The sequence below is a fragment of the Eulemur rufifrons genome, chromosome 22, assembly GCF_041146395.1.
Source record: "Eulemur rufifrons isolate Redbay chromosome 22, OSU_ERuf_1, whole genome shotgun sequence".
NCBI lineage: Eukaryota > Metazoa > Chordata > Mammalia > Primates > Lemuridae > Eulemur > Eulemur rufifrons.
The window spans coordinates 1,705,845-1,730,437 of NC_091004.1; the positions used below are offsets into that span (position 1 = coordinate 1,705,845).

Consider the following 24,593-nt stretch of genomic DNA (forward strand, 5'->3'; position numbering starts at 1 on the left):
GGGCCAGGGGAGGCGGCAGAGGTGACTCTGAGAGGCCTCGTGGGCCGTGGGGAAGGTTCTGGATTTTTCTGGCAGCAGTGGGAGCGTAGGAGGCGCTGAGGAAAGGCGGGGCGGACCCGAGTTTGGCTCAGAGGCCGAGAGCAGGGGAGGCTCTGGAGTCCGGAGATGGTGGGGTGGCAGCCAGCTGGAAAAAAGTGGCCCTGTTCTAGATCCTTGTCAAAGCAAAAGCCCACAGGACTTGCTGATGGATTAGAGGGGCCCCACTGCGGTGGCTCGTGCCTTTAATGCCAACACATTGGGAGGCCGAGGCGGGAGGACCGCTTGAGCCCAGGAGTTCGAGACCAGCCTCAGCAACTCAGCAAGGCCCTGTTGCTATAAAAATTCAAAAATATTAGCCCGGTGTGTTCTCGCGCGGGCCTGTGGTCTTAGCTGCTCAGGAGGCTGAGGTAGGAGGATCGTTTGCAGCCAGGAGTTGGAGGCTGGCGCCGCTGCACTCTAGCCCGGGCCACAGAGCGAGACCCCATCTCTTGAGAGAGAGAAAGAAAAGGGTCAAGGGTGACTCCAACGTTTTTTTTTTTTTTTTTTGAGACAGAGTCTGGCTCTGTCACCCGGGCTAGAGTGCCGTGGCATCAGCCTCGCTCACGGCAACCTCCAACTCCTGGGCTCAAGCGATCCTCCTGCCTCAGCCTCCCGAGTAGCTGGGACTACAGGCATGCGCCACCACGCCCGGCTCATTTTTCTTTTTTTCTTTTTTGTACAGATGGGGTCTTGCTATGTTGTCCAGGCTGGCCTCAAACTCCAGGTCTCAAGCCATCTCCTGCCTCAGCCTCTCGAGTGGCTGGGACGACAGGCATGTGCCACCATGCCGACTAATTTTTTCTGTATATTTTTAGCTGTCCATATAATTTCTTTCTATTTTTAGTAGAGACGGGGTCTAGCTCTTGCTCAGACTGGTCTCGAACTCCTGACCTCCAGCGATCCTCCCGCCTCGGCCTCCCCGAGTGCTGGGATGACAGGCGGGAGCCCCCGCGCCCGGACAGACTCCAAGGTTTTTGGCGGGAGCACCTGGGTGGAAGGGGGGGGCGCCATGAACTCCGATGGGGGTCGTGGAGGGAGCGGGTGTGGGGCTGCGGCGCTGGAGGGAACAGAACCAGGGCCCTGTGGCAGGTTCCAGGGCGCTGGGGACACGCCTGTGTTGTACCGTCCGAGCTCCTGCAAGACAAACGGGGGCTTAAGGTCAGAAGTTGGGGGGCCTTGATAGGAGGAATGACTCTCCCCGTGCAGCCCTCCGGGGTGCTCCCCTCCTCCGCTAGACCGGAGGGCGCCCTGGAAGGCGTTGGAAATCAACGCCCAGAACCACATCGTTGGCTTTTGAAACCTGGGCTGTCTACAAGGCTCTGAAGTGACCACGTGGCGCCCCCCGGTGGCCGGCTCGACTCCTCGCCACCCTCGCTGACCCGGCTGCACAGCCTGCAGGCAGGACCCCCGACTGTGAGCGAAGGGAAGCCCCCCTCGGGCTGGGAGCTGGGGACAGTGACACTTTTGAGCCTCTTTCCCCACACCCTGGCTCACTGAGTCTTCCGGGGACGGAATTAGGACCCCTTATCTCATTAGAGCAAAACACCGGAGAAGGAGGTATCGGGGAGACCCTGTTCCCCAGTTTTGCTTTCTGCTGATTTTTCGATCTTGTCCCATTTTTCTTTTCATTAAATTTTAATTCTGCTTTAGGTATTTTTTTTTAATTTAATTTTTAAATTTATTTAATTTTTTTTTTTTGGAGACAGGGTCTTGCTGTGTTGCCCAGGCTGGAGTGCCGTGGTGCAATCACAGCTCACAGCAGCCTCCAAGTCTTGGCCTCCAGGGATCCTCCTGCCTCGGCCTCTGAGTAGCTGGGACGACAGGCATGCGCCACCACGCCCGGCTCATTTTTTTCTTTTTCTTTTTTTTTTTTTTCTCAGAGCCAAATGTCAGTATAATTTTTTTTCTATATATATTTTTAGTTGTCCAGCTCATTTCTTTCTATTTTTAGTAGAGACGGGGTCTCGCTCTTGCTCAGGCTGGTCTCGAACTCCTGACCTCCAGCGATCCTCCTGCCTCGGCCTCCCAGAGTGCTGGGATGAGCCACCGCGCCTGGCCTGTTTTAGGTATTTTTCAGGGGGAAAAAAAAACAGATAGAGGAAAAAATTGCTTCAAATCGTAGGAAAAGAACACACACCGCGAAAAATGGGTCTCCCTCGTGCCCCAGTCCCCCTCCCTGGAGGCGACCACGGTTACAATCTCCATCCTCTAAACTGAGATTTATGGAGACGTTCCTATGTCCCAAGCACAGTTGGCATTTCAGACCCGTGTCACTTCTGTGACCCCAGAGGTCACATCCTGTCCTGTCCTACTCAAAAGCTGCCCTGGCTCCCACCTCGCCCAGAGCCCCTTCAACAGCCATGGCTGTGCCTCGCCACGGGCGCGCGCCTGTGACGTCAGAGTGCCGCAGTTTCCCAAGCCCCGCCTCCTCCTCCTCCCCCGCCCCCGCCCCGTTCCGGAAGCGCCTGCGCAGAAGCCGCCGGCCCGCCCCGCGCGCCGCTCCAAGCCGTGTGGCCCCGCCCCCTTTGCGCCCTCGAAGACTCGGCGCTCTCCGGGCGTCTGTCAGGCTGCCCGCCGGTTTCCGCGCCTGCGCAGGCGCGCTTGCCGAGCGCCGAGCTGCCGATGAAGATGGCGGCCGCGGCTGCGTGAGGAGCGGCGGGAGGCCCCGAGCCCGGGTCCGAGGACGGGACAGAGCTCTGCGCCCGCGAGCGCGGGAGCCCGTCCGGGTACAGAGGGCCGGGCTCGGCCTGAGCGGCGGGGTCGCAGCGTCCCCCTGGCGCGAAGTCGCGGGGGGTGTGACGTGCGGGGCGGGCGCGGTCTCGCGGCCGCGGGGACAGCGGGTGCGCGGGGGTCCCCCGAGGGGTCGCGTTGGCTTCTAGGGTCGTTTGGTGGCGAAGCGTTCGCGTCCCGAGTTGCCGTGGAGCTGTCCGCGGCGTCCCGCGTGGCGCCTGTGCGACGTGGGACGTCGCCACGTCCGCTCCGTGGGCCCGGGTCTCCCGTGTCGCGCGCGGTGACGCGACGTGGGCACAGTCGCGTCGGGGTCGGTGGGTTGTGGTCATGCGCGGTCGTGCGACCGGGGGACGCGTAGTCTATGCAGGAGGTGGCGGGGCGGCATTCGGGTTGGGTGTGTCCTTGCAGGACATGTGCGTTTTATTTTTATGGTTTTGGTTTTTTTTTTTTTTTTTTTTGCGTGGTTTATTATGTGAGGGGCTGGTGGGTGTGTTCGGTTGTGGTGGTGGCGTCCGGTTTGGTGGTTTGCGGTAGATTTTTATTATTTTTTCAGACAGAGTCTCGCTCTGTCGCCCGGGCTAGAGTGCCGTGGCGTCAGCCTCGCTGACAGCAGCCTCAACCTCCTGGGCTCAAGCGATCCTCCTGCCTCAGCCTCCCGAGTAGCTGGGATGACAGGCATGCGCCACCACGCCCGGCTCATTTTTCTTTTTTTCTTTTTTGTAGAGATGGGGTCTTGCTATGTTGTCCAGGCTGGCCTCAAACTCCAGGGCTCAAGCTATCCTCCTGCCTCAGCCTCTCGAGTCGCTGGGACTGTGGGAGTAGCTGGGACTGTTGGAGTAGCTGGGACTGGAGGAGTAGCTGGGATGACAGGCATTTGCCACCATGCCCGGCTAAATTTTTTTTTTCTATATTTATTTTTTAATTGGCCAGATAATTTCTATTTTTAGTAGAGACGGGGTCTCGCTCTTGCTCAGGCTGGTCTCGAACTCCTGACCTCGAGCGATCCTCCCGCCTCGGCCTCCCGAGTAGCTGGGACTAGAGGAGTAGCTGGGACTAGAGGAGTAGCTGGGACTACAGGCATGCGCCATCATGCCTGGCTCATTTTTTTTTCCTTTTTTGTAGAGATGGGGTCTTGCTATGGTGTCCAGGCTGGCCTCAGACTCCTGGCTTCAAGCGATCCTCCCGCCTCGGCCTCCCGAGTAGCTGGGGTGACAGGCGTGAGCCACCGCGGTGGTAGATTTCTGTATGGTGTATGGTCAGTTATGCGGTTTCAGAGTTCGTTCGGTTACTCACCGAGCGTTGTCGTGCGTCTTCCTTGTGTGTGCCAGGCGCCGTACTAGACCCTGGTTGTCCACTGATGGGGAAAGATCCCCGCGGGTGTGTCTTTCCGAGGTGACCTTGGAAGTGACTTTGCCCTGGGCCAGTGCGACAGCAAACCCAACTCATTAAAGCCCTGACATGTTCCAGCACAAAATCCTTTTGTTTCTGAAGCAGCGAGAACGCGAAGCTCCCTGCTCAGCGGGTACCTACGGGTTTACAAACTCTGCTCGGCTCATTGCAGAGAAAGTTCTCTACGTACGATCATAAAATTCCAAAGAGAGATTTTTTTTTTTCTTTTTCACTCTTTGGTTTCCAATGTTCCCCTTTAGGCCGAGGTTAGGATTTTTTTGTGTGTTTGTTTCTTTTAGTTTTTGTTTTCTTTTTGGATGACCGCAAGATCTGCGAAGCTTCTGTTTTGTTTTTCCATCTTTGCGTTTTTAACACGGGTGTACATTATGAGCCTGATACATGCGGTTGAGTGAATGATCAAGGTAAAAGACGTCAAGTGAAAAATCTCTGCTTGTTGATAAGTTCTTCAAACATTCCCCCAGTGGCTAAAGCGGCAGAAAGATTATGAAGTTTGGGCCGGGCGCGGTGACTCACGCCTGTCATCCCGGCACTCTGGGAGGCCGAGGCGGGAGGATCGCTCGAGGTCAGGAGTTCGAGACCAGCCTGAGCAAGAGTGAGACCCCGTCTCTACTAAAAATAGAAAGAAATGATCTGGACAGCTAAAAATATAGATAGAAAAAATTAGCCGGGCGTGGTGGCGCATGCCTGTCGTCCCAGCTACTCGGGAGGCTGAGGCAGGAGGATTGCTTGAGCCCTGGAGTTTGAGGCCAGCCTGGACAACATAGCAAGACCCCATCTCTACAAAAAAGAAAAATGAGCCGGGCATGGTGGCGCATGCCTGTAGTCCCAGCTACTCCTACAGTCCCAGCTACTCCTACAGTCTCAGCTACTCCTGTAGTCCCGGCTACTCGGGAGGCTGAGGCAGGAGGATCGCTTGAGCCCAGGAGTCTGAGGTTGCTGTGAGCGAGGCTGACGCCACGGCACTCTAGCCCAGGCGACAGAGCCAGACTCTGTCTCAAAAAAAAAAAAAAAAAAAAGAACACAAAAAATTCTCATTTGCTCCTGATTTGCCTGAACTGGCGTTTTTTTTTTCTCCTTTCCTTTCTTAGGGCTCCTCCCCACTCCAGAGAGGAACTCTCTTGCAGAGCCATGATCACACCCGGCCACCATCTGTCCACCGCGTGCTCAAGCTAACGCCGCGGGAGTCCTGGGCCCTCGGCAGGAATCAAGCCGCCCCCTGGCATGAGGCCTTCCCGGGGCTGAAGGGGGCACGGCCATGGCGTCTCTGGATGACCCCGGGGACGTGAGGGAGGGCTTCCTGTGCCCTCTTTGTTTGAAAGACCTGCAGTCATTCTATCAGCTCCAGTCGCATTACGAGGAGGAGCACTCGGGGGAGGATCGCGATGTCAAGGGACAAATCAAAAGTAAGAGACCTGGGTCTCGCTGATCCTGTCCCGTCAGTGAGGCTTTAACTCATCGGGGACTTTTCCTCCTCTGCCACGTTGCCACCAGAACGTGGCAGCCAACAGATAACCAGTGTTTGTCCTGTGCCAGGCTTTTTGTTTTTAAAGATCCCGATGTATTCACTTAATCCTTATGATAGCTGTGTGACCGTGAGCCTCGTTTCGCTGACGAGGGCCCCAGACACACAGACAGATTAGATAATTTGCCTACAGTCACTCACGGTAGCGGAGTCTGCATTGGATCGAGCAATTGACTACATGTGGTCACTGTGATCCGGCGCCATCTCCTGCTACTCTGTCTGAATTAGCCAACCAGGCCGGGCGCGGGGGCTCAGGCCTGTCATCCCGGCACTGTGGGAGGTCGAGGTGGGAGGTTCGCTCGAGGCCAGGAGTTCGAGACCAGGCTGAGCAAGAGCGAGACCCGGTCTCTACTAAAAATAGAAAGAAATTAGCTGGACAGCTAAAAATATATAGAAAAAATGAGCCGGGTGTGGTGGCGTACGCCTGTCGTCCCAGCTACTCCTCTGGTCCCAGCTACTCCTCCAGTGCCAGCTACTCCTGCAGTCCCAGCTACTCCTCCGGTCCCAGCTACTCCTCTGGTCCCAGCTACTCCTCCAGTGCCAGCTACTCCTGCAGTCCCAGCTACTCCTCCGGTCCCAGCTACTCCTCCGGTCCCAGCTACTCCTCCAGTCCCAGCTACTCCCACAGGCCCAGCTACTCCTCCAGTCCCAGCTACTCCCACAGGCCCAGCTACTCCTCCGGTCCCAGCTACTCCCACAGGCCCAGCTACTCCTCCGGTCCCAGCTACTCCCACAGTCCCAGCTACTCCCACAGGCCCAGCTACTCCTCCGGTCCCAGCTACTCCTCCAGTCCCAGCTACTCCCACAGGCCCAGCTACTCCTCTAGTCCCAGCTACTCCCACAGCCCCAGCTACTCCCACAGCCCCGGCTACTCCTCTAGTCCCGGCTACTCCTGCAGTCCCAGCTACTCCTGCAGTCCCAGCTACTCCCCTAGTCCCAGCTACTCCTGCAGTCCCAGCTACTCTTCTAGTCCCAGCTACTCCTGCAGTCCCAGCTACTCCTCTAGTCCCGGCTACTCCTGCAGTCCCGGCTACTCCTACAGTCCCAGCTACTCCTGCAGTCCCAGCTACTCCCGCAGTCCCAGCTACTCCCGCAGTCCCAGCTACTCCTATAGTCCCAGCTACTCCTCCAGTCCCAGCTACTTGGGAGGCCGAGGCAGGAGGATCGCTTGAGCCCAGGAGTCTGAGGTTGCTGTGAGCGAGGCTGACACCACGGCACCCCAGCCCGGGCGACAGAGCGAGACTCTGTCTCAAAAAAAAAAAAAAAAAACGTCTAGGTAAACTCAGACAGGAAAGAGCTGGCAGGCAGGGGGCGAGACTGACAAGATCACAGATGTATCTTTCTTAGAAACAGTTGAGCCAATAAGCAAATCAGTCACTCCGGGATGGCTTTTTCCAAACTGGAAAAATAGCAGAACGAAGGGACATCCTCGAAGATGCATTCAGACCGTCTTTTCTAACCACAGGGGGAGGGGAAGCCGTGAGCTGTCAGCAGAGGGCCTAGCAGACAGGAAACTGGAGTTAGCAAACAACAATTCATTTTTGCAAACAAGTCAAGTTAGACAGGCAGTCTATGCCATTTAACGATTTTAGGAGAAATAGAAAAAAAGGCCGAGCTACCTGGCCAGAGAGGGAATAGGCCTTTCAGAGGAGGCCAGATAACAACAAGCCCGTGTATTTTTAAAAACACTTAACAAAGCAGAAGCCGTAGCTAATTTTCAACCACCTTTTTTTCTATTTACGGTAAATGAGCTAAACAGAAGCAGAACCAGGACTGGGGCTCAAACCCACCGATTACTTTTTTATTTTTTGAGACAGAGTCTGGCTCTGTCGCCCGGGCTAGAGTGCCGTGGCGTCAGCCTCGCTCACAGCAACCTCAGCCTCCTGGGCTCAAGCGATCCTCCTGCCTCGGCCTCCCAAGGAGCTGGGACTACAGGCATGCGCCACCACGCCCGGCTCATTTTTTCTATATATTTTTAGCTGTCCAGATCATTTCTTTCTATTTTTGTAGTAGAGACGGGGTCTCGCTCTTGCTCAGGCTGGTCTCGATCTCCTGACCTCGAGCGATCCTCCCGCCTCGGCCTCCCAGAGTGCTAGGATGACAGGCGTGAGCCACCGCGCCCGGCCTCCCGCCTGCATTTTTAAACAAAAGATAATTATTTTATCAACTCTTGTTTTTTGAGATTACCCTTGACCCTTTACTGAGCGTTCTCCGTGGGTTCATTTGTATCCTCTGTCCCATTTTTTTTTCAAGGTCTCGTCCAGAAGGCCAAGAAAGCAAAGAACAAGCTGCTCAAACGGGAAGGGGATGATCGAGCAGAATCGGGGACCCACGGCTATGAGTCCTTTAGCTACGGAGGGGTCGACCCGTACATGTGGGAACCCCAGGAACTGGGTAAGAAGATCCATCCATTCGTTCAACAAATGGCAATCGAGAACCTTCTGTGTTCTGGGTAAAGTCTTTTTTTTTTTTTTTTTTCCTGAGACAGAGTCTCGCTCTGTCACCCGGGCTAGAGTGCCGTGGCGTCAGCCTCGCTCACAGCAGCCTCAGACTCCTGGGCTCCAGCGATCCTCCTGCCTCAGCCTCCCGAGTAGCTGGGACGACAGGCATGCGCCACCACACCCGGCTAATTTTTTTTTTCTTTTTTGTAGAGATGGGGTCTTGCTATGTTGTCCAGGCTGGCCTCAAACTCCAGGTCTCAAGCCATCCTCCTGCGTCATTCTCCTGAGTCGCTGGGACTACAGGCATGCGCCACCACGCCCAGCTCATTTTTCTACATATATATTTTTTAGCTGTCCGGCTAATTTCTTTCTATTTTTAGTAGAGACGGGGTCTCGCTCTTGCTCAGGCTGGTCTCGAACTCCTGACCTCGAGCGATCCTCCCGCCTCGGCCTCCCCGAGTGCCGGGATAACAGGCGTGAGCCGCCGCACCCAGCCCGAATCCGCTTTAAGTGGCGTATGTGTGCGAATTATATCTCAATAAAATGTTACCAGAAGGAGGGTGCCACACACACCAAGCTCAATTAGCTAATCTTCCATCTCGGTACTAGTCATTAATATAGTATTTTCTCTCCACGAAATGGGTAGTGATTCCTTCCCGGTACCTTACTCGGTTTTCACGTTTACGATCCTGTTCGCTGTCCACGAAAGGCCTCAGGAGGTGACCGCATGTTCATGTCACCACCCCACCTCCCCCCCCTGCCCCGTCCTAGGTGCCGTGAGAAGCCACCTTTCCGATTTCAAGAAACACCGGGCGGCCAGAATCGACCACTACGTCGTGGAAGTCAATAAATTAATAATCAGGTTAGAGAAGGTAAATTTTGTGGTCTTCAAACACTTTTTTTTTTTTTTCCTGGAAGTACATGTTTTCTGAGGTGTAAAAAAAAAAAAAAAAATCTGCTTTCCATAGCATGGGTCATGTATGTTATATGTATATACTCGTCATGGATAACTCGGATCGTGTGTGCTGGGCGAGACAGCAATCGCGGGGACAGCTCTTTCTGGGCACTTGGTAGGGCAGAAACACGTGTCCATCTTGTGACTTTGTGGCGTTGGGGATGACAGCTGTGACTTTGTTTTTTGGAGACAGAGTCTCGCTCTGTCGCCCGGGCAAGAGTGCCGTGGCGTCAGCCTCGCTCACAGCAGCCTCAACCTCCTGGGCTCAAGCGATCCTCCTGCCTCGGCCTCCCGAGTAGCTGGGACTACAGGCATGCGCCACCATGCCCGGCTCATTTTTTCTATATATTTTAATTGTTTGGCTAATTTCTTTCTATTTTTTAGTAGAGACGGGGTCTTGTCTTGCTCAGGCTGGTCTCGAACTCCTGACCTCGAGTGATCCTCCCGCCTCGGCCTCCCGAGTAGCTGGGACTACAAGCGTGCGCCACCACGCCTGGCTAATTTTGTTTCTATATAAATTTTTTAGTTGGCCAGATAATTTCTTTCTATTTTTTAGTAGAGACGGGGTCTCGTCTTGCTGAGGCTGATCTCAAACTACTGACCTCGAGCGATCCTCCTGCCTCGGCCTCCCAGAGTGCTGGGATGACAGGCGTGAGCCTCCACCGCGCCCGGCCTGATTTTTTGTATTTTATTTAGAGACGGGATCTTGCTATGTTGTCCAGGCTGGTCTCCCCAGAGTGCCAGGATGACAGGCATGAGCCGCCCACAGCACCCGGCCTGTGACTTGAGAAATTAAATGTGCTAATTCCTGCCTGACGTGTCAAGAGGGGAAAGTGTGGATTATGTATATATGTATGTCACCCGATTAATTCCGTCTGGCTCTGTTTCCTCCCGGCCAGCTGACTGCGTTTGACAGAACGAATACCGAGTCTGCGAAGATTCGAGGTAAGTTTGGAGCCCAGCTTGCGGGCGTTCTAGTCTTTTGTTCTCGTCCCTGACCAAGTCCCTTTTTATAAAACGGCCCGTTTCTTTGTCGTTGCTTTGTTCTTCCCACAGCGATAGAGAAGTCCGTGGTGCCGTGGGTCAGCGACCAGGACGTCCCTTTCTGCCCGGACTGCGGGAGCAGGTTCGGCATCCGCAACCGCCGCCACCACTGCCGGCTGTGTGGGTCCATCATGTGCAAAAAGTGCGTGGAGCTCGTCAGCCTCCCCTTGGCAAGTAGGTGCACGGCAGCCCCGCACCCCGATTTCCTCTCGGGCCGGGCTCATTTGCCGGTCACCACTAGGACCACCGGACCTTTCTGCTAAAGTAACGGCCCATGGGAATCTGCATTCATTCTCGTGTTGATTCTGCGAAGCCCAATATAGGGCCAGGGACACAACAGTCTGTAAACTTTTTTTGTAGAGGATCAGATCGTGACTATTTTAGGCTTTGTGGACCTCACGGTCCCTGTGACAATCTTTTTTTTTTTTTTTTTTTTTTTAATAATCCTTTTTTTTTTTTTTTTTTTTTTTTGAGACAGAGTCTGGCTCTGTCGCCCGGGCTAGAGTGCCGTGGTGTCAGCCTCGCTCACAGCAGCCTCAGACTCCTGGGCTCAAGCGATCCTCCTGCCTCAGCCTCCCGAGTAGCTGGGTTGACAGGCATGTGCCACCATGCTCAGCTAATTTTTTTTTTTCTATATATATTTTTAGTTGTCCAGCTAATTTCTTTCTATTTTTAGCAGAGACGGGGGTCTCGCTTTTGCTCAGGCTGGTCTCGACCTCCTGACCTCGAGCGATCCTCCCGCCTTGGCCTCCCAGAGTGCTGGGACGACAGGCGTGAGCCACCACCATGCCCGGCCTGATTTTTTTGTATTTTATTTAAAGATGGGGTCTTGCTATGTTGTCCAGGCTGGTCTTCCCAGAGTGCTGGGATGACAGGCGTGAGCCACCGCGCCTGGCCACTCTCTTGTTGATTCTATGAAGCCCGCTATAGGGCCAGGATACAACAGTCTGTAAACCTTTTTTGTAGAGGATCAGATAGTGACTACTTTACGGTTTGCAGACCACACAGTCCCTGTGACACTTCTTCTTTTTTTTTAATAATGTTTTAAAAATGTAAAAACCATACTCAGTCCGAGGGTTATACGGAAACGGCCCGTGGACTGGACTGGGCTCTCGGGTGGTCTTTCCCCCACCTCTGCTCCGTAAGGTACTGTCCCTCACCCCAAGGATTCCCGAATCTAGCAGGGGCTACAGACTCACAAATAAATAATTACCTCGTAAAGAGATACGTGCAGTGAGAGAAGTTATGTCGGACAGCTGGGAGAGGCTGGCCAGCTGTTTGTGCTCTCTCCTTGGAAGTAGCAGATGAGGCTTTGAGAAGAGGGTCTCGAAAAATAAGCAGTGGGCTAGTCCCTTAATAGGGGGTAAAAGCCGCCGGGCGTGGTGGCTCACGCCTGTCATCCCAGCACTCTGGGAGGCCGAGGCGGGAGGATCGCTCAAGGTCAGGAGTTCGAGACCAGCCTGAGCAAGATCGAGACCCCGTCTCTGCTAAAAAAATAGAAAGAAATTATATGGACAGCTAAAAATATATATGGAAAAATGAGCCGGGCGTGGTGGCGCATGCCTGTAGTCCCAGCTACTCAGGAGGCTGAGGCAGGAGGATGGCTTGAGCCCCGGAGTTTGAGGCTAGCCTGGACAACATAGCAAGACCCCATCTCTACAAAAAAGAAAAATGAGCCGGGCGTGGTGGCGCATGCCTGTAGTCCCAGCTACTTGGGAGGCTGAGGCAGGAGGATCGCTGGAGCCCAGGAGTCTGAGGCTGCTGTGAGCAAGGCTGACGCCACGGCACTCTAGCCCGGGCGACAGAGCCAGACTCTGTCTAAAAAAAAAAAAAAATAGAGGGTAAAAGCCACAAACAACTCACTGTCACGTAGAAAAAGCAACTAACGTGAGAGGTGCCGAGAGCCGCAGAGGCTCGGGGTGAGGAGGTGACGTTGGAGACGAGCCTTCAGAGATGAGCAGGGTTGCCAAGGAGACGGGGAAGGAGGGCGTTTGGGCAGAGTGAAGAGCAGGAGCAGAGGCTGGAATTCCGGAAGGCGCCAGGGGACATTGACTAGTCGGGCGGGGAGGACACGTCTTTGAGCATCGTGGAATGAGGTCGAAGGTTCAGTAGAACCAGTTGCTCCAGGACTCTGCATCTCAGCGGGTTAGAAGTTGCTGGAGCTGGTCCGACCGGCTCCTGGGAAGCTGGGGGTGGACGTGCCATGCTGGAAAGTTCTGCTGACCGTGCGTGTCCCCGGCCTCGGGTCGCCAGGACCTGGGCGCAAAGGCTCACACTTCCTGTGTCCAACGGTCCCGTCGCTCGGGCCCTCTCTGCCTTGACGCTTTCTTCCTGAGACTCACTCCCTGTGTGTCCTGGGACTTCGTAAGCTACAGGTTGGGGACACCGTGCCCTTTTCCTCTCTGGAACGTGGCGTTTGAGCTGAGCTCTGAAAGGGTAGCAGCCAGATATCTGGGAAGGGGGGACGGCCGTGGAGGAAAGGCCCCCGGGAGAAGGTGGGTTGTGTCTTGAGGCCCAGGACAAGCGGAAGAGGCAGGTGGGTGGTAAGGCCAATGTCAAGGGCAGGCCTGAGAGCCTCAAAGACAGACCTCCCTCGGCGCCCTGGCTCTTGCCTGGATGGCGGTGGGAATCCATGCCCGCCAGAGTCTGATGCCCCCGGGAAGGTACAGGGACAGGTGGAGGCTGATGTCTTTTTTTTTTTTGAGACAGAGTCTCGCTCTGTCGCCCAGGCTAGAGCGCCGTGGCGTCAGCCTCGCTCACAGCAGCCTCAGACTCCTGGGCTCCAGCGATCCTCCTGCCTCAGCCTCCCGAGTAGCTGAGACTACAGGCATGCGCCACCACGCCTGGCTCATTTTTCTGTTTTGCTTTTTTGTACAGATGGGGTCTTGCTATGTTGCCCAGGCTGGCCTCCAACTCCTAGGCTCAAGCCATCCTCCTACCTCAGCCTCCCGAGTAGCTGGGACTACAGGCATGCGCCACCACGCCTGGCTCATTTTTTCTATATATATTTTTAGCTATCCATATAATTTTTTTCTATTTTTAGTAGAGACGGGGTCTCGCTCTTGCTCAGGCTGGTCTCGAACTCCTGACCTCGAGCGATCCTCCCGCCTCGGCCTCCCAGAGTGCCGGGATGACAGGCGGGAGCTCCGGCGCCCGGCCGAGCCTGCTCTTGCTACCCTCCCCAACCAAACCCCTGCGGACTGGCCCCCCGTGGTGGCGGGCGGCGGGGCGACGGGAGGCCGCGGAGGACGCTGATCCCCCGGGCGCTGTGCCTTGCAGACAAGCTGACCAGCGCCAGCAAGGACGCCCTGAGCGCCCACACCAGCCCCAGCCAGTCACCCAACAGCGTGCACGGGTCCCGGCGCGGCAGCGTGAGCAGCGTGAGCAGCGTGAGCTCCGTGCTGGAGGACAAGGACCAGGACGGCGTCCGCTGCTGCACGCACTGCAAGGACACGCTGCTCAAGAAGGAGCAGCAGATCGACGAGCGGCAGCACACGCCCGACGTCGTGAGGCTCTACGAGGTGACGCGGGGGCGCGCGGGCTCGGGCCCGGGGCGTCAGGCGGGTTGGGCCTGTGTCACGCACACACCACATTCTGGAGAACGCTTGGGGAAGGTGTTGCTCTGAATCCCTTTCAGCTCCTGCTGAAGGGACCTGCGTGAGTCGCAGACCTGTCGCAGCAAGCTTGTTCCCACACCTGCAGCCCCTGCGCTCTCGGAAGCCGCAGGGAGGAGGCCTGGGCGGCCCCGGGGCAGGGAGAGCAAGGGCGGTCGCCCTGGGGTGTGGACAGGCTCCGCAGGAAATGCCGGAGCCGGAGAGCGTAGGCCGCAGTGGGTCGGGACAGTCCCGGGAAGCTCAGCCTCGAGTTTCAGACTCTACCCTCAAAGCGAGCCTCCCGCCTCGGCCTCCCGAGTCCCTGGGATTGACTGGCCGCCACCTTCTGCGGCGTGAGCTCAGGCATGGCGTCACCCGGCAGAGAAAGACGGTAGCGACTCATTCCTCGTCTCCGTCTCGGTGTCGACACCTTGGCTTACGCCCCAGAAGTCCTCGCTGCTCTCAGAAACATCTGGTCAAGGCTGGGCACAGGGGCTCACACCTGTCATCCCGGTACTCTGGGAGGCCGAGGCGGGAGGATCGCTCGAGGTCAGGAGTTCGAGACCAGCCTGAGCAAGAGCGAGACCCCGTCTCTACTAAAAATACAAAGAAATTAGCTGGACAGCTAAAAATACATATAGAAAAAATGAGCCGGGCTTGGTGGCGCATGCCTGTAGTCCCAGCTACTTAGAGGCCGAGGCGGGAGGATTGCTTGAGGTCAGGAGTTCGAGACCAGCCTGAGCAAGAGCGAGACCCCGTCACTACTAAAAACGGAAAGAAATTAGCCGGACAATTGAAAATATATAGAGAAAATTTAGCCAGGCATGGTGGCGCACACCTGTAGTCCCAGCTACTCAGGAGGCCGAGGCAGGAGGATCGCTTGAGCCCAGGAGTCTGAGGCTGCTGTGAGCGAGGCTGATGCCACGGCACTCTAGCCCGGGCGACAGAGTGAGACTCTGTCTCAAAAAAAAGAAAGAAAGAAATGTCCGGTCAAAAGCTCCAACCCCACTTTCTTTCCCTCCTGCAAGGTTTTCTGCTTGCAAAGAAGGTCGATCCATCAGGAAATTGATAACCACAATAAAAACCAAATTTTTAGCAAAGTGAGCATTTTCAATGCATCTCCGTTGGCGAAGCCGAGTTTCTGGGTCGGCTCTTGAAGGTCTCGAGAGCGTCACTTACCTCCTGTTTTTCGTTACTAGAAATTACGGCTCTGCATGGAGAAAGTTGACCAAGAAGCCCCAGAATACATGAGGATGGCGGCATCGTTAAAGTAAGCGATTTCTGTCTGTTTCTCCAACCCGGTGGCGCTTGCGGACATTCGAGGGTCACGCTGTGGTAGACAAAAATGAAATTTCTTAACCGTAGCCACGGCTTTCTCCTGGGACCAGCTGGAGAGAGTCGGTCTCTCGGTGGGGTACACGTTACCGTCCCGTGAGCTTGTGAAAATACGCAGCCGTGCTCGGGTGAGCCTGGCTTTTCGCACCGAGAAGATTCGGGAAGGGGCTCAGGCGCGAGGCCCTGCGGCCGGGTGCGGCATGGGAAAGGAGCGGAGGTGGGACAGTGGGTCTCACGCTCGTGCCACTTCAGGGTGGCACCGGGATGTCAGTGCTCGGAACAGACATGGCCCTTAGAGCAGTGCTTGGCACACTTCTGCCCACAGACGAAATCTAGCCCACCGTCTGGTTCTTTTTTTTTTTTTTTTTCGTTTTTTTTTTTGAGACAAAGTCTCACTCTGTCGCCCGGGCTAGAGTGCCGTGGCGTCAGCCTCGCTCACAGCAACCTCAGACTCCTGGCCTCAAGCGATCCTCCTGCCTCAGCCTCCCCAGTCGCTGGGACTAGAGGAGTAGCTGGGACTGGGAGTAGCTGGGACTGTAGGAGTAGCTGGGACTGGAGGAGTAGCTGGGACTAGAGGAGTAGCTGGGACTGTGGGAGTAGCTGGGACTACAGGAGTAGCTGGGACTACAGGAGTAGCTGGGACTGCGGGAGTAGCTGGGACTACGGGAGTAGCTGGGACTGTAGGAGTAGCTGGGACTAGAGTAGCTGGGACTGTGGGAGTAGCTGGGACTGTAGGAGTAGCTGGGACTGGAGGAGTAGCTGGGACTAGAGGAGTAGCTGGGACTGTGGGAGTAGCTGGGACTACAGGAGTAGCTGGGACTGTAGGAGTAGCTGGGACTGCGGGAGTAGCTGGGACTACGGGAGTAGCTGGGACTGTAGGAGTAGCTGGGACTAAAGTAGCTGGGACTAGAGGAGTAGCTGGGACTGCGGGAGTAGCTGGGACTGTGGGAGTAGCTGGGACTAGAGGAGTAGCTGGGACTGCGGGAGTAGCTGGGACTGCGGGAGTAGCTGGGACTGTGGGAGTAGCTGGGACTACAGGCATGCGCCACCACGCCCGGCTCATTTTTTCTATCTATTTTTAGTTGTCCGGTTCATTTCTTTCCATTTTTTTTAGTAGAGACGGTGGTCTCGCTCTTGCTCAGGCTGGTCTCGAACTCCCGACCCCGAGCGATCCTCCCGCCTCGGCCTCCCAGAGTGCCGGGGTGACAGGCGTGAGCCAGCGCGCCCAGCCGAGAAAGCCTGTCTTGTGATTGACAGTCCGATGTTCTTTTTGTGAACTGTCCAGCGAGGTACGATGAAGCCGCCTTATCGAGTATTTTCCCACCTCGGATTCTTTCTCCCACCCATCGCTGAGGCTGGACGAACAGCCCAGAGAGCTTCCAGAATGTTCCTCTCAGCCCGTAGGCTATAAAAATGGAAAACCAGAATGCTGACACTTGGAATTGGGCAGCCTGTAGGGGGTGACGTCCTTGTAAACGAACAACGCCAACATCGGTTATGACACTAACTGCTTCTGTTCCCCCCGAGGCTTGGGCTAAGCCACCTGTGGCCTTCGCTAACGTCCCCGGCTCCACCCTGAGTTGGGGTCACGTGGTTTTGTCACACCAGGCGCAACTGTCCCTGAGACAATTGAGGAGCGTGGGAGCAGTTGACACGATGGCCGCTGGGGGGTCTCTCAGTCAAATCTCCGGTCGTTTCTTTCCTTCATGGGTCGTCTTTGGGTGAGAAAAACCACGCGGCTTTCTGCTCTAACCTAACGGAACCTACTGGTTCAGTAAACCGCTTTCCACATCGCCTTGGGTGTAGCGACATCACTTAGGCAGGGGAGGCCAGAGTAAGTTCAGTCGCTCGTCCTCAGGGTCCTGGGCTCGAGCCTTGTCCCTGCGGTGTCCCCAGATGGAAAGCGGCGTCCAGGTGATTCGTTGATTCCAAGGAACGGACGCTGTGTTAGATCTGAGGGTCCGAATGCCCCGGATGCTGAGAGAATTAATCGTGTTCGCCTCCGCCTACACTCTGCGCTCCTTTCGGCGCAGCGAAACTCACACCAGACGTCCCTGTGATTTTGTCCTCAGCGCCGGGGAGACGACGTACAGCCTGGAACACGCCAACGACCTCCGCGTGGAAGTGCAGAAGGTGTACGAGCTGATAGACGCGCTCAGGTAAGGACCACGCGGTGGCGCCTGCCCTGCGGGGAGAGCGGAGAAGGTGCCGTTCTGATGCTGCGGTGGCAGGGACCACGCGGTGGCCCCTCGAGAGTCCTGGTGACGGTGGGGGGGAGGTTGAGGAAGGCGCCAGCTCTGACTCTTGATACAGCTCTGTCACTTTTTTTTTTTTTTTTTTGGAGACAGAGTCTGGCTCTGTCACCCAGGCTGGAGTGCCGTGGCCTCAGCCTCGCTCACAGCAACCTCAGACTCCTGGGCTGAAGCGATCCTCCTGCCTCAGCCTCCCGAGGAGCTGGGACTGTAGGAGTAGCTGGGACTAGAGGAGTAGCTGGGACTGTAGGAGTAGCTGGGACTATGGGAGTAGCTGGGACTAGAGGAGTAGCTGGGACTGTGGGAGTAGCTGGGACTAGAGGAGTAGCTGGGACTGTGGGAGTAGCTGGGACTAGAGGAGTAGCTGGGACTGTGGGAGTAGCTGGGACTAGAGGAGTAGCTGGGACTGTGGGAGTAGCTGGGACCGCGGGAGTAGCTGGGACTAGAGGAGTAGCTGGGACTGTGGGAGTAGCTGGGACTAGAGGAGTAGCTGGGACTGTAGGAGTAGCTGGGACTATGGGAGTAGCTGGGACTGTGGGAGTAGCTGGGACTAGAGGAGTAGCTGGGACTGTGGGAGTAGCTGGGACTGTGGGAGTAGCTGGGACTAGAGGAGTAGCTGGGACTGTGGGAGTAGCTGGGACTGTAGGAGTAGCTGGGACTAGAGGAGTAGCTGGGACGACAGGCTTGTGCCACCACGCCCGGCTCATTTTTTCTATATATTTTTAGTTTTCGAGATCATCTCTTTGTATTTTTAGTAGAGACGGGGTCTCGCTCTTGCTCAGGCTGGTCTCCAACTCCTGACCTCGAGCGATCCTCCCGCCTCGGCCTCCCAGAGTGCCGGGATGACAGGTGTGAGCCACCGGACACCCGGCCAGAAACGGGCTTTGCCTTCGAGGACACTTCAGTGGTGACAGTTCCTCATCTCCACCCAGTCTCCTGGTACACAAGCCCGGCGACCCCAGAGACTGTCCGCCCTTGTTTCCGTGCCTGGCGGGGCTCGTGAATTGATGTGTTTGTTCCAATTCAGCAAGAAGATCCTGACCTTGGGCTTGAACCAGGACCCTCCACCGCACTCAAACACCTTGCGGCTGCAGAGGATGATCAGATACTCGGCGACGCTTTTCGTGCAGGTAAAGCTGTCCCCGGGGGCGTAAGTGTTGCCCTCGGCCTGCTCTTCTGTGTCCCCGAAGGCAGATTCCTGCCAACGGCTTATGTTTTTTTATACATTTATTATTTTTTAAGATCACGAATTCATGATACCTTTTTCTCTGATCCAGATCAGAGAAGAGTCTGGATTTCAAGGAAAACTAAAACTACTTATAATCTTATATCCCCAGTACAAGAACTCATCATGGGGGCAGAATTTTTTTTTTTTTTTTTTTTGAGCCAGAGTCTTGTTGTGTCACCCGGGCTAGAGTGCCGTGGCGTCAGCCTCGCTCACAGCAACCTCAGACTCCTGGGCTCAAGCGATCCTCCTGCGTCAGCCTCCCGAGTCACTGGGACTACAGGCATGTACCACCACGCCCGGCTCATTTTTCTTTTTTTCTTTTTTGTAGAGATGGGGTCTTGCTATGTTGTCCAGGCTGGCCTCAAACTCCGGGGCTCAAGCCATCCTCCTGCCTCAGCCTCCCGAGGAGCTGGGACTACAGGCATGCGCCACCACGCCCGGCTCATTTTTTTCTCTATATATTTTTAGCTGTCCAGATAATTTCTTTCTATTTTTAGTAGAGACGGGGTCTCGCTCTTGCTCAGGCTGGTCTCGAACTCCTGACCTCGAGCGATCCTCCCACCTCGGCCTCCCAGAGTGCCAGGATGACAGGCATGAGCCCCCGCGCCCGGCCGGGGGTAGATTTCCTTCTTTTTTTTAATCCCATTTGCATTTTTTTGTGTCCAGTACTTACGACGAGTGCACGTTGGCCTCACCGTATTTTATGTCACGAGCATGTTTTCACACGGAGCTTCAACAGCTGTCATTTGAACGCTACAGAAGATTGCTTTGACTGTACCTGTCATCTTTCTCTTGCTAAGCCTGTTAGCTGGGCGCTTGGTAGACTCTAATTTTTTGCGGTTGTAAGTGTTGCCGTGATGGTGTTTCTTCCGTAGGATAAGCTCCCAAGGGGCCTCCCGGGCCGTGGGTTGGGAGGAAACGGCTGACTGTTCACGGCATCCTAAACCTAGATCGGAGGTTAGATCCGAGTTGTGTCTTTCTACTTCTAGAAGCCCCTTCTGAGAGGGCCACAGTGAGCCCCCCCCCGGGGCTCCCTGATGAAGGGATCGAAGACACCGGGCCCTGTCGGGTTAGTTTCTAACACTAGTGCAGGAAAGACGGCCTTGTCGCCTTTGGATCCGTGACGTCATTCAGCCGTGGTTAGTTGAGCACCTACTACGTCCCGTGCTGCCTTCTAGGTGTTGGCTTTCCCACAGCGAATGAAAAAGACAGACATTGCTGTTCTCATAAAGCTCACATTCTAGAGAGGGCGACAGACAATAAACTGAAACGTGTGGTGTGGAAGATGGTGACAAGCTACGGTAGAACAGAAAGCAGGGCAGGGGGACAGGGAGGGCTGGGATGGAGGTCGGGGACGGAGGTCAGGGACAGGCCCTCACGGAGAGGCCCCTGGAGACACACGCGGAGTCAGGCAGGAAACTGGGATGCCTGACGTTGATCCTTGCGTTAAGGAGAACACAGGGCTGTTTCGAGGTTGGCCCTCCGGCCCAGCGTGAGGGCTCATTCCTGTCCCGCTGCCGTCTGTAAGTGTCACCCTCTGAGGACAGAGTAGCTCAGCTTACCCAGACTCTCATCCAGGGGCTCCAGGTTCGTTTGTTTTTCCTAAAAGGCTCCAAATGTCAAACTTTCTGTGACCCCCCCCCCGCCCCCCCCGACAGGAAAAGCTGCTCGGTTTGATGTCGCTGCCAACCAAAGAGCAGTTTGAGGAGCTGAAGAGGAAGAGGAAGGAGGAAATGGAGAGGAAGAGGGCAAAGGAGAGACAGGTGAGCGAAGGCGGGGCCCGGGGTCCGACATCGCGAGGCTCACGCAGAGGCTGCTGGCGCCCGGGAGGTCCCGCGAGGCCGGAGCGAGTCACAGTCTGAAGTGTCTCTGTCTTCTGTTCTGTCCCAGCCTCTCTGTCCTCTGTGGAAACCGGAGTGACTGTTTCTCTCCCCAGGTCCTGTTTGTCTTCCAGAGGTTCTGCCGGTTCTCCCCGGTCTGTAGCACCACGGAGACAGTCAATTGTCCCTGTGGCGGAAGTTGCAAAGGACCAGGAAACTAGGAAGTTCTTTGCAGAACACATGGGAATATGCAATTTTGTGGTGGTTTTTTTTTTTTTGAGACAGAGTCTCGCTTTGTCACCCGGGCTAGAGTGCTGTGGCGTCAGCCTCGCTCACAGCAGCCTCAGACTCCTGGGCTCAAGCGATCCTCCTGCCTCAGCCTCCCGAGTAGCTGGGACGACAGGCATGCGCCACCACGCCCGGCTCATTTTTCTTTTTTGTAGAGATGGGGTCTTGCTATGTTGTCCAGGCTGGCCTCAAACTCCTGGGCTCAAGCCATCCTCCTGCCTCAGCCTCCTGAGTAGCTGGGACTATAGGAGTGGCTGAGACTACAGGAGTAGCTGGGATGACAGGCATGCGCCACCACGCCCAGCTCATTTTTTCTATATATATTTTTAGCTGTCTGGCTAATTTCTATTTTTAGTAGAGACGGGGTCTCGCTCTTGCTCAGGCTGGTCTCGAACTCCTGACCTCAAGCGATCCTCCCGCCTCGGCCTCCCAGAGTGCTGGGGTGACAGGCGTGAGCCACCGCGCCCGGCCTGGAATATGTCCAATATTAAACACAAAATAATAGGCGTATTTCCATCACAGGAGGCTCTCCTATAGATGAGGGTGACAAACCTCAGAGTTTTAAGGGACAGAACGTCCAGCCAGTGCGCCTGAGACTGAGAAAGCCTGATCCCCTTCCCGTGATCCGTTATTTTATATTTTTTTTTTTTTTTTTTGAAACAGAGTCTTACTCTGTTGCCCAGGCTAGAGTGAGTGCCGTGGCGTCAGCCTAGCTCACAGCAACCTCAAAATCCTGAGCTCAAGCGATCCTCCTGTCTCAGCCTCCCGAGTAGCTGGGACTACAGGCATGTGCCACCATGCCCGGCTAATTTTTTCTATATATATTTTTAGCTGTCCGTATAATTTCTTTCTATTTTTAGTAGAGGTGGGGTCTCGCTCTTGCTCAGGCTGGTCTCGAACTCCTGAGCTCAAACGATCCGCCCATCTCGGCCTCCCAGAGTGCTAGGATTACAGGCGTGAGCCACCGCGCCCGGCCCGTTATTTTATATTTTAACGTCGGGCACCGTTCCCACGGCCCCCGCGAGAGCGCGCTGGGTGTCTGCAGCTGGCTGCCCGCGTCTAAGGGGGGATTGGAACGCCAGTGGCACGAGGACCGAGGGACCGCGGTGGGGGGCGGCTGACAGCACGGGCTGCCACCGGCCTGGTGACCTGTCCCTCCCCTCCGGTTTCCGTGTCCCCGCAGGCCGCCCTGGAGTCGCAGCGAAGGCTGGAGGAGAGGCCGAGCGGCGCGGCGGGCCGGGCGGCCAACGGGGAGGTGGCGTCGGCGCGCAGGGTCCCCCCGGCTGCGGCGGCGGCGGCGGCGATGCCGAGGAAGGCGGAGGGGTGGCTGCCGCAGTCGGGGCCGCAGGCGCAGGGCGAGGACGCGGACCCGCTGCTTCAGCAGATCCGCAACATCGCGTCGTTCGTGCGCCAGGCCCGGGCCGCGGGCCGCGCCGACGAGGTGCGCACGCTGCGCGAGAACCTGCGGCAGCTGCAGGACGCGTACGACCAGCAGCAGACGGACAGGGCCATCGAGCTGTCGCGCCGGCAGGCCGAGGAGGACGAGCTGCAGCGCCAGCAGCTGCAGCGGCTGCGCGAGCGCGAGCGGGAGCGGGAGCGGGAGCAGGTCCGCGCGGCCACGGTGGCCCTGCACGCGCGCACGCGCTCGCTGGACTTCCGGGAAGCCCGGCCCTTCCGCCTGGAGCCCCCCGGGGAGCCCCGCGCCCCACTGGCGCACGCCCTGGACCTGGGCAGCCCCCCGGCGCCCCGCGCGCTTCCGGAACCCGCGCTCGGCCGGGCACGCCCAGACGGGGCCCCCGCGCTCGGCCTGGCACGCCCAGACGGGGCCCCCGCGCTCGGCCTGGCACGCCCAGACGGGGCGCCCGCGCTCGGCCTGGCACGCCCAGACGGGGCGCCCGCGCTCGGCCTGGCACGCCCAGACGGGGCGCCCGCGCTCGGCCTGGCACGCCCAGACGGGGCGCCCTGCCTGAACCCCTTCGCCGAGGACGACGCCCCCGGCCCCGCGGAGCAGCAGGAGGAGGCGGGGGCCCCCCGCAGCTCTGCGGCGCGCGCCCCCAAAGAGTACAACCCCTTTGAGGAGGAGGAGGAGGGGGAGGAGGAGGAAGAGGCGGGGAACCCGTTCGCTCGGCCCGGTGCCGCAGCGCGCAACCCCTTCGAGGACGAGAGCGAGGACGAGGGGGAGGACGGACGCCCCCCGCGGACGCCCCGCAGCCCCCCGGCTCGCGGCGCCAACCCGTTCGAGGAGCCCGCGGGCGGCAACCCCTTCGAGGCGGACGGCGACGGCGACAGTGGCGCGGACGCGGAGCAGCAGCAGCGGGAGGAGGAGCAGCGGGAGGAGCGCATAGAGGAGGAGCTGCTGCTGCAGCAGATCGACAACATCAAGGCCTACATCTTCGACGCCAAGCAGGGCGGCCGCCTGGACGAGGTGGACGTGCTGACCGAGAACCTGCGCGAGCTGCGGCGCGCGCTGGCCCGGCAGCAGGGGGGCGCGGGCTGAGCGCGTGCGCGGGGAGGTCACGGCCGGGTCACGGGCAGGGGCAGGGCGCGGCCGGGTCACGGCTGGGGCAGGGGCAGGTCACCTGCAGGGCACGGCCGGGGAGCAGGAGGGCTGGGCGCGCTTGATGCGCACGGACCGGACCGGGGCGCAGCGAGAACCAGAGCGCATGCGCGAGGGTTAGGGCGGGAGCGTGCGCCGAGCACGTGCGCACCTGCAACGCGTTTCCACCACGCTTCCATAATAAAATGGGAATGGAACGGGAAGAGCCAGCACGCGTTTGCTGTTTTTCCTGTTTTTGGGTTTTTTTTTTTTTTTTTTCCCGATTGGAGTTTTTTTTTCTTTTTCCCCCATTGGAGTTTTTTTTTTTTTTTCCCCGATTGGAGGTTTTTTTTTTTTTTTCCTCCCGCTTGAAGGGACTTGACATTTTTACTACCCAGTCTTGGGTCCTTGCGCAGTATTATAAGTCAGCCCTTCCTTTAGCTGAGATAGACAAGAAGGATTGTATTGAAGCTTTTTGTGTTTTGTTTTGAGACAGAGTCTCACTCTGTCACCCTAGAGTGAGTGCCGTGGCGTCAGCCTCGCTCACACCAACCTCAACCTCCTGGGCTCAAGCGATCCTCCTGCCTCAGCCTCCCCGAGTAGCTGGGACTACAGCTGTGCGCCACCACGCCCGGCTCATTTTTTCTATATATATTTTTAGCTTTTCAGATAATTTCTTTCTATTTTTAGTAGAGACGGGGTCTCGCTCTTGCTCAGGCTGGTCTCGAACTCCTGACCTCCAGCGATCCTCCCGCCTCGGCCTCCCAGAGTGCCGGGATGACAGGCGTGAGCCCCCGCGCCCGGCCTCTTCCGCTGAACCTTATGTTGCTCTGGCAGAAGTCCGTCCCATAGGTTATGGGTCCCATTTCACCTGGAGGCCACCACTGCTCCTGCCCGTGCAGGGCAAGGGGAGGGGCTGCTGTGTAGGGAAGAGTCTAGAAGACCCGGGAGGGCCCAGCACCTCTCCTTAAGAGGGCTGACGTCTCTCTGCAGGACCTTAAGGTCCCGGTGCAGGAGTATCATTGTGAAGCTGATCACGAGCTTTCTAGAACACAGGCGTGGTTAACTTTTCTGGTCGCTGTCAGTATCATCTGGGAGAAGAGTCTCTCCTAGCTTGGAACAACGATCTGCTCCCCGAGAGAAACCTCCCTCCAGGGCGTTGGCAGAAATCACTCTGATCCGGGCCTTTTTAAAAAAAAAAAAAGTTAGGAATCGGTGATCAGGAAGCTTTTGTGGAAACCCGTCAGGAGAGGGGAAGCTTCCCGGAGTCGGGGTCAATTCAAGTGACTTCTGAGTCTATTCCGTCAGCAGCCGCCTTCGCTTCTGATTCACCCTGACCCTGGGCACGGATGAGATGTCTT

The 24,593-nt window shown here is 56.8% G+C and overlaps 1 protein-coding gene across 1 annotated transcript; it reads left to right on the forward strand.

The window, feature by feature from the left end:
• The first annotated feature begins 2,726 nt into the window (after positions 1 to 2,726).
• RBSN (rabenosyn, RAB effector) lies at positions 2,727 to 23,499 on the forward strand. Its single transcript, XM_069497657.1, has 13 exons — positions 2,727 to 2,804; positions 5,307 to 5,621; positions 7,994 to 8,134; positions 8,953 to 9,053; positions 10,036 to 10,081; positions 10,193 to 10,354; positions 13,460 to 13,701; positions 14,973 to 15,043; positions 17,181 to 17,267; positions 18,388 to 18,490; positions 20,247 to 20,351; positions 21,880 to 22,543; positions 22,649 to 23,499. The coding sequence occupies exons 2-13, from the start codon at positions 5,474 to 5,476 to the stop codon at positions 23,191 to 23,193; spliced, it is 2,415 nt and encodes an 804-aa protein (XP_069353758.1). The 5' UTR covers positions 2,727 to 2,804; positions 5,307 to 5,473; the 3' UTR covers positions 23,194 to 23,499.
• The last annotated feature ends 1,094 nt before the right edge of the window (positions 23,500 to 24,593 follow it).

What these genes read in the sequence shown, in the direction of transcription:
- RBSN (XM_069497657.1), top strand. Translation starts at nt 5,474, where the DNA reads ATGGCGTCTCTGGATGACCCCGGGGACGTGAGGGAGGGCTTCCTGTGC. An exon ending in AGGATGGCGGCATCGTTAAA is followed by an intron (nt 15,044 to 17,180) that starts GTAAGCGATTTC and finishes TTTTGTCCTCAG; the next exon opens with CGCCGGGGAGACGACGTACA. An exon ending in GAGCTGATAGACGCGCTCAG is followed by an intron (nt 17,268 to 18,387) that starts GTAAGGACCACG and finishes GTTCCAATTCAG; the next exon opens with CAAGAAGATCCTGACCTTGG.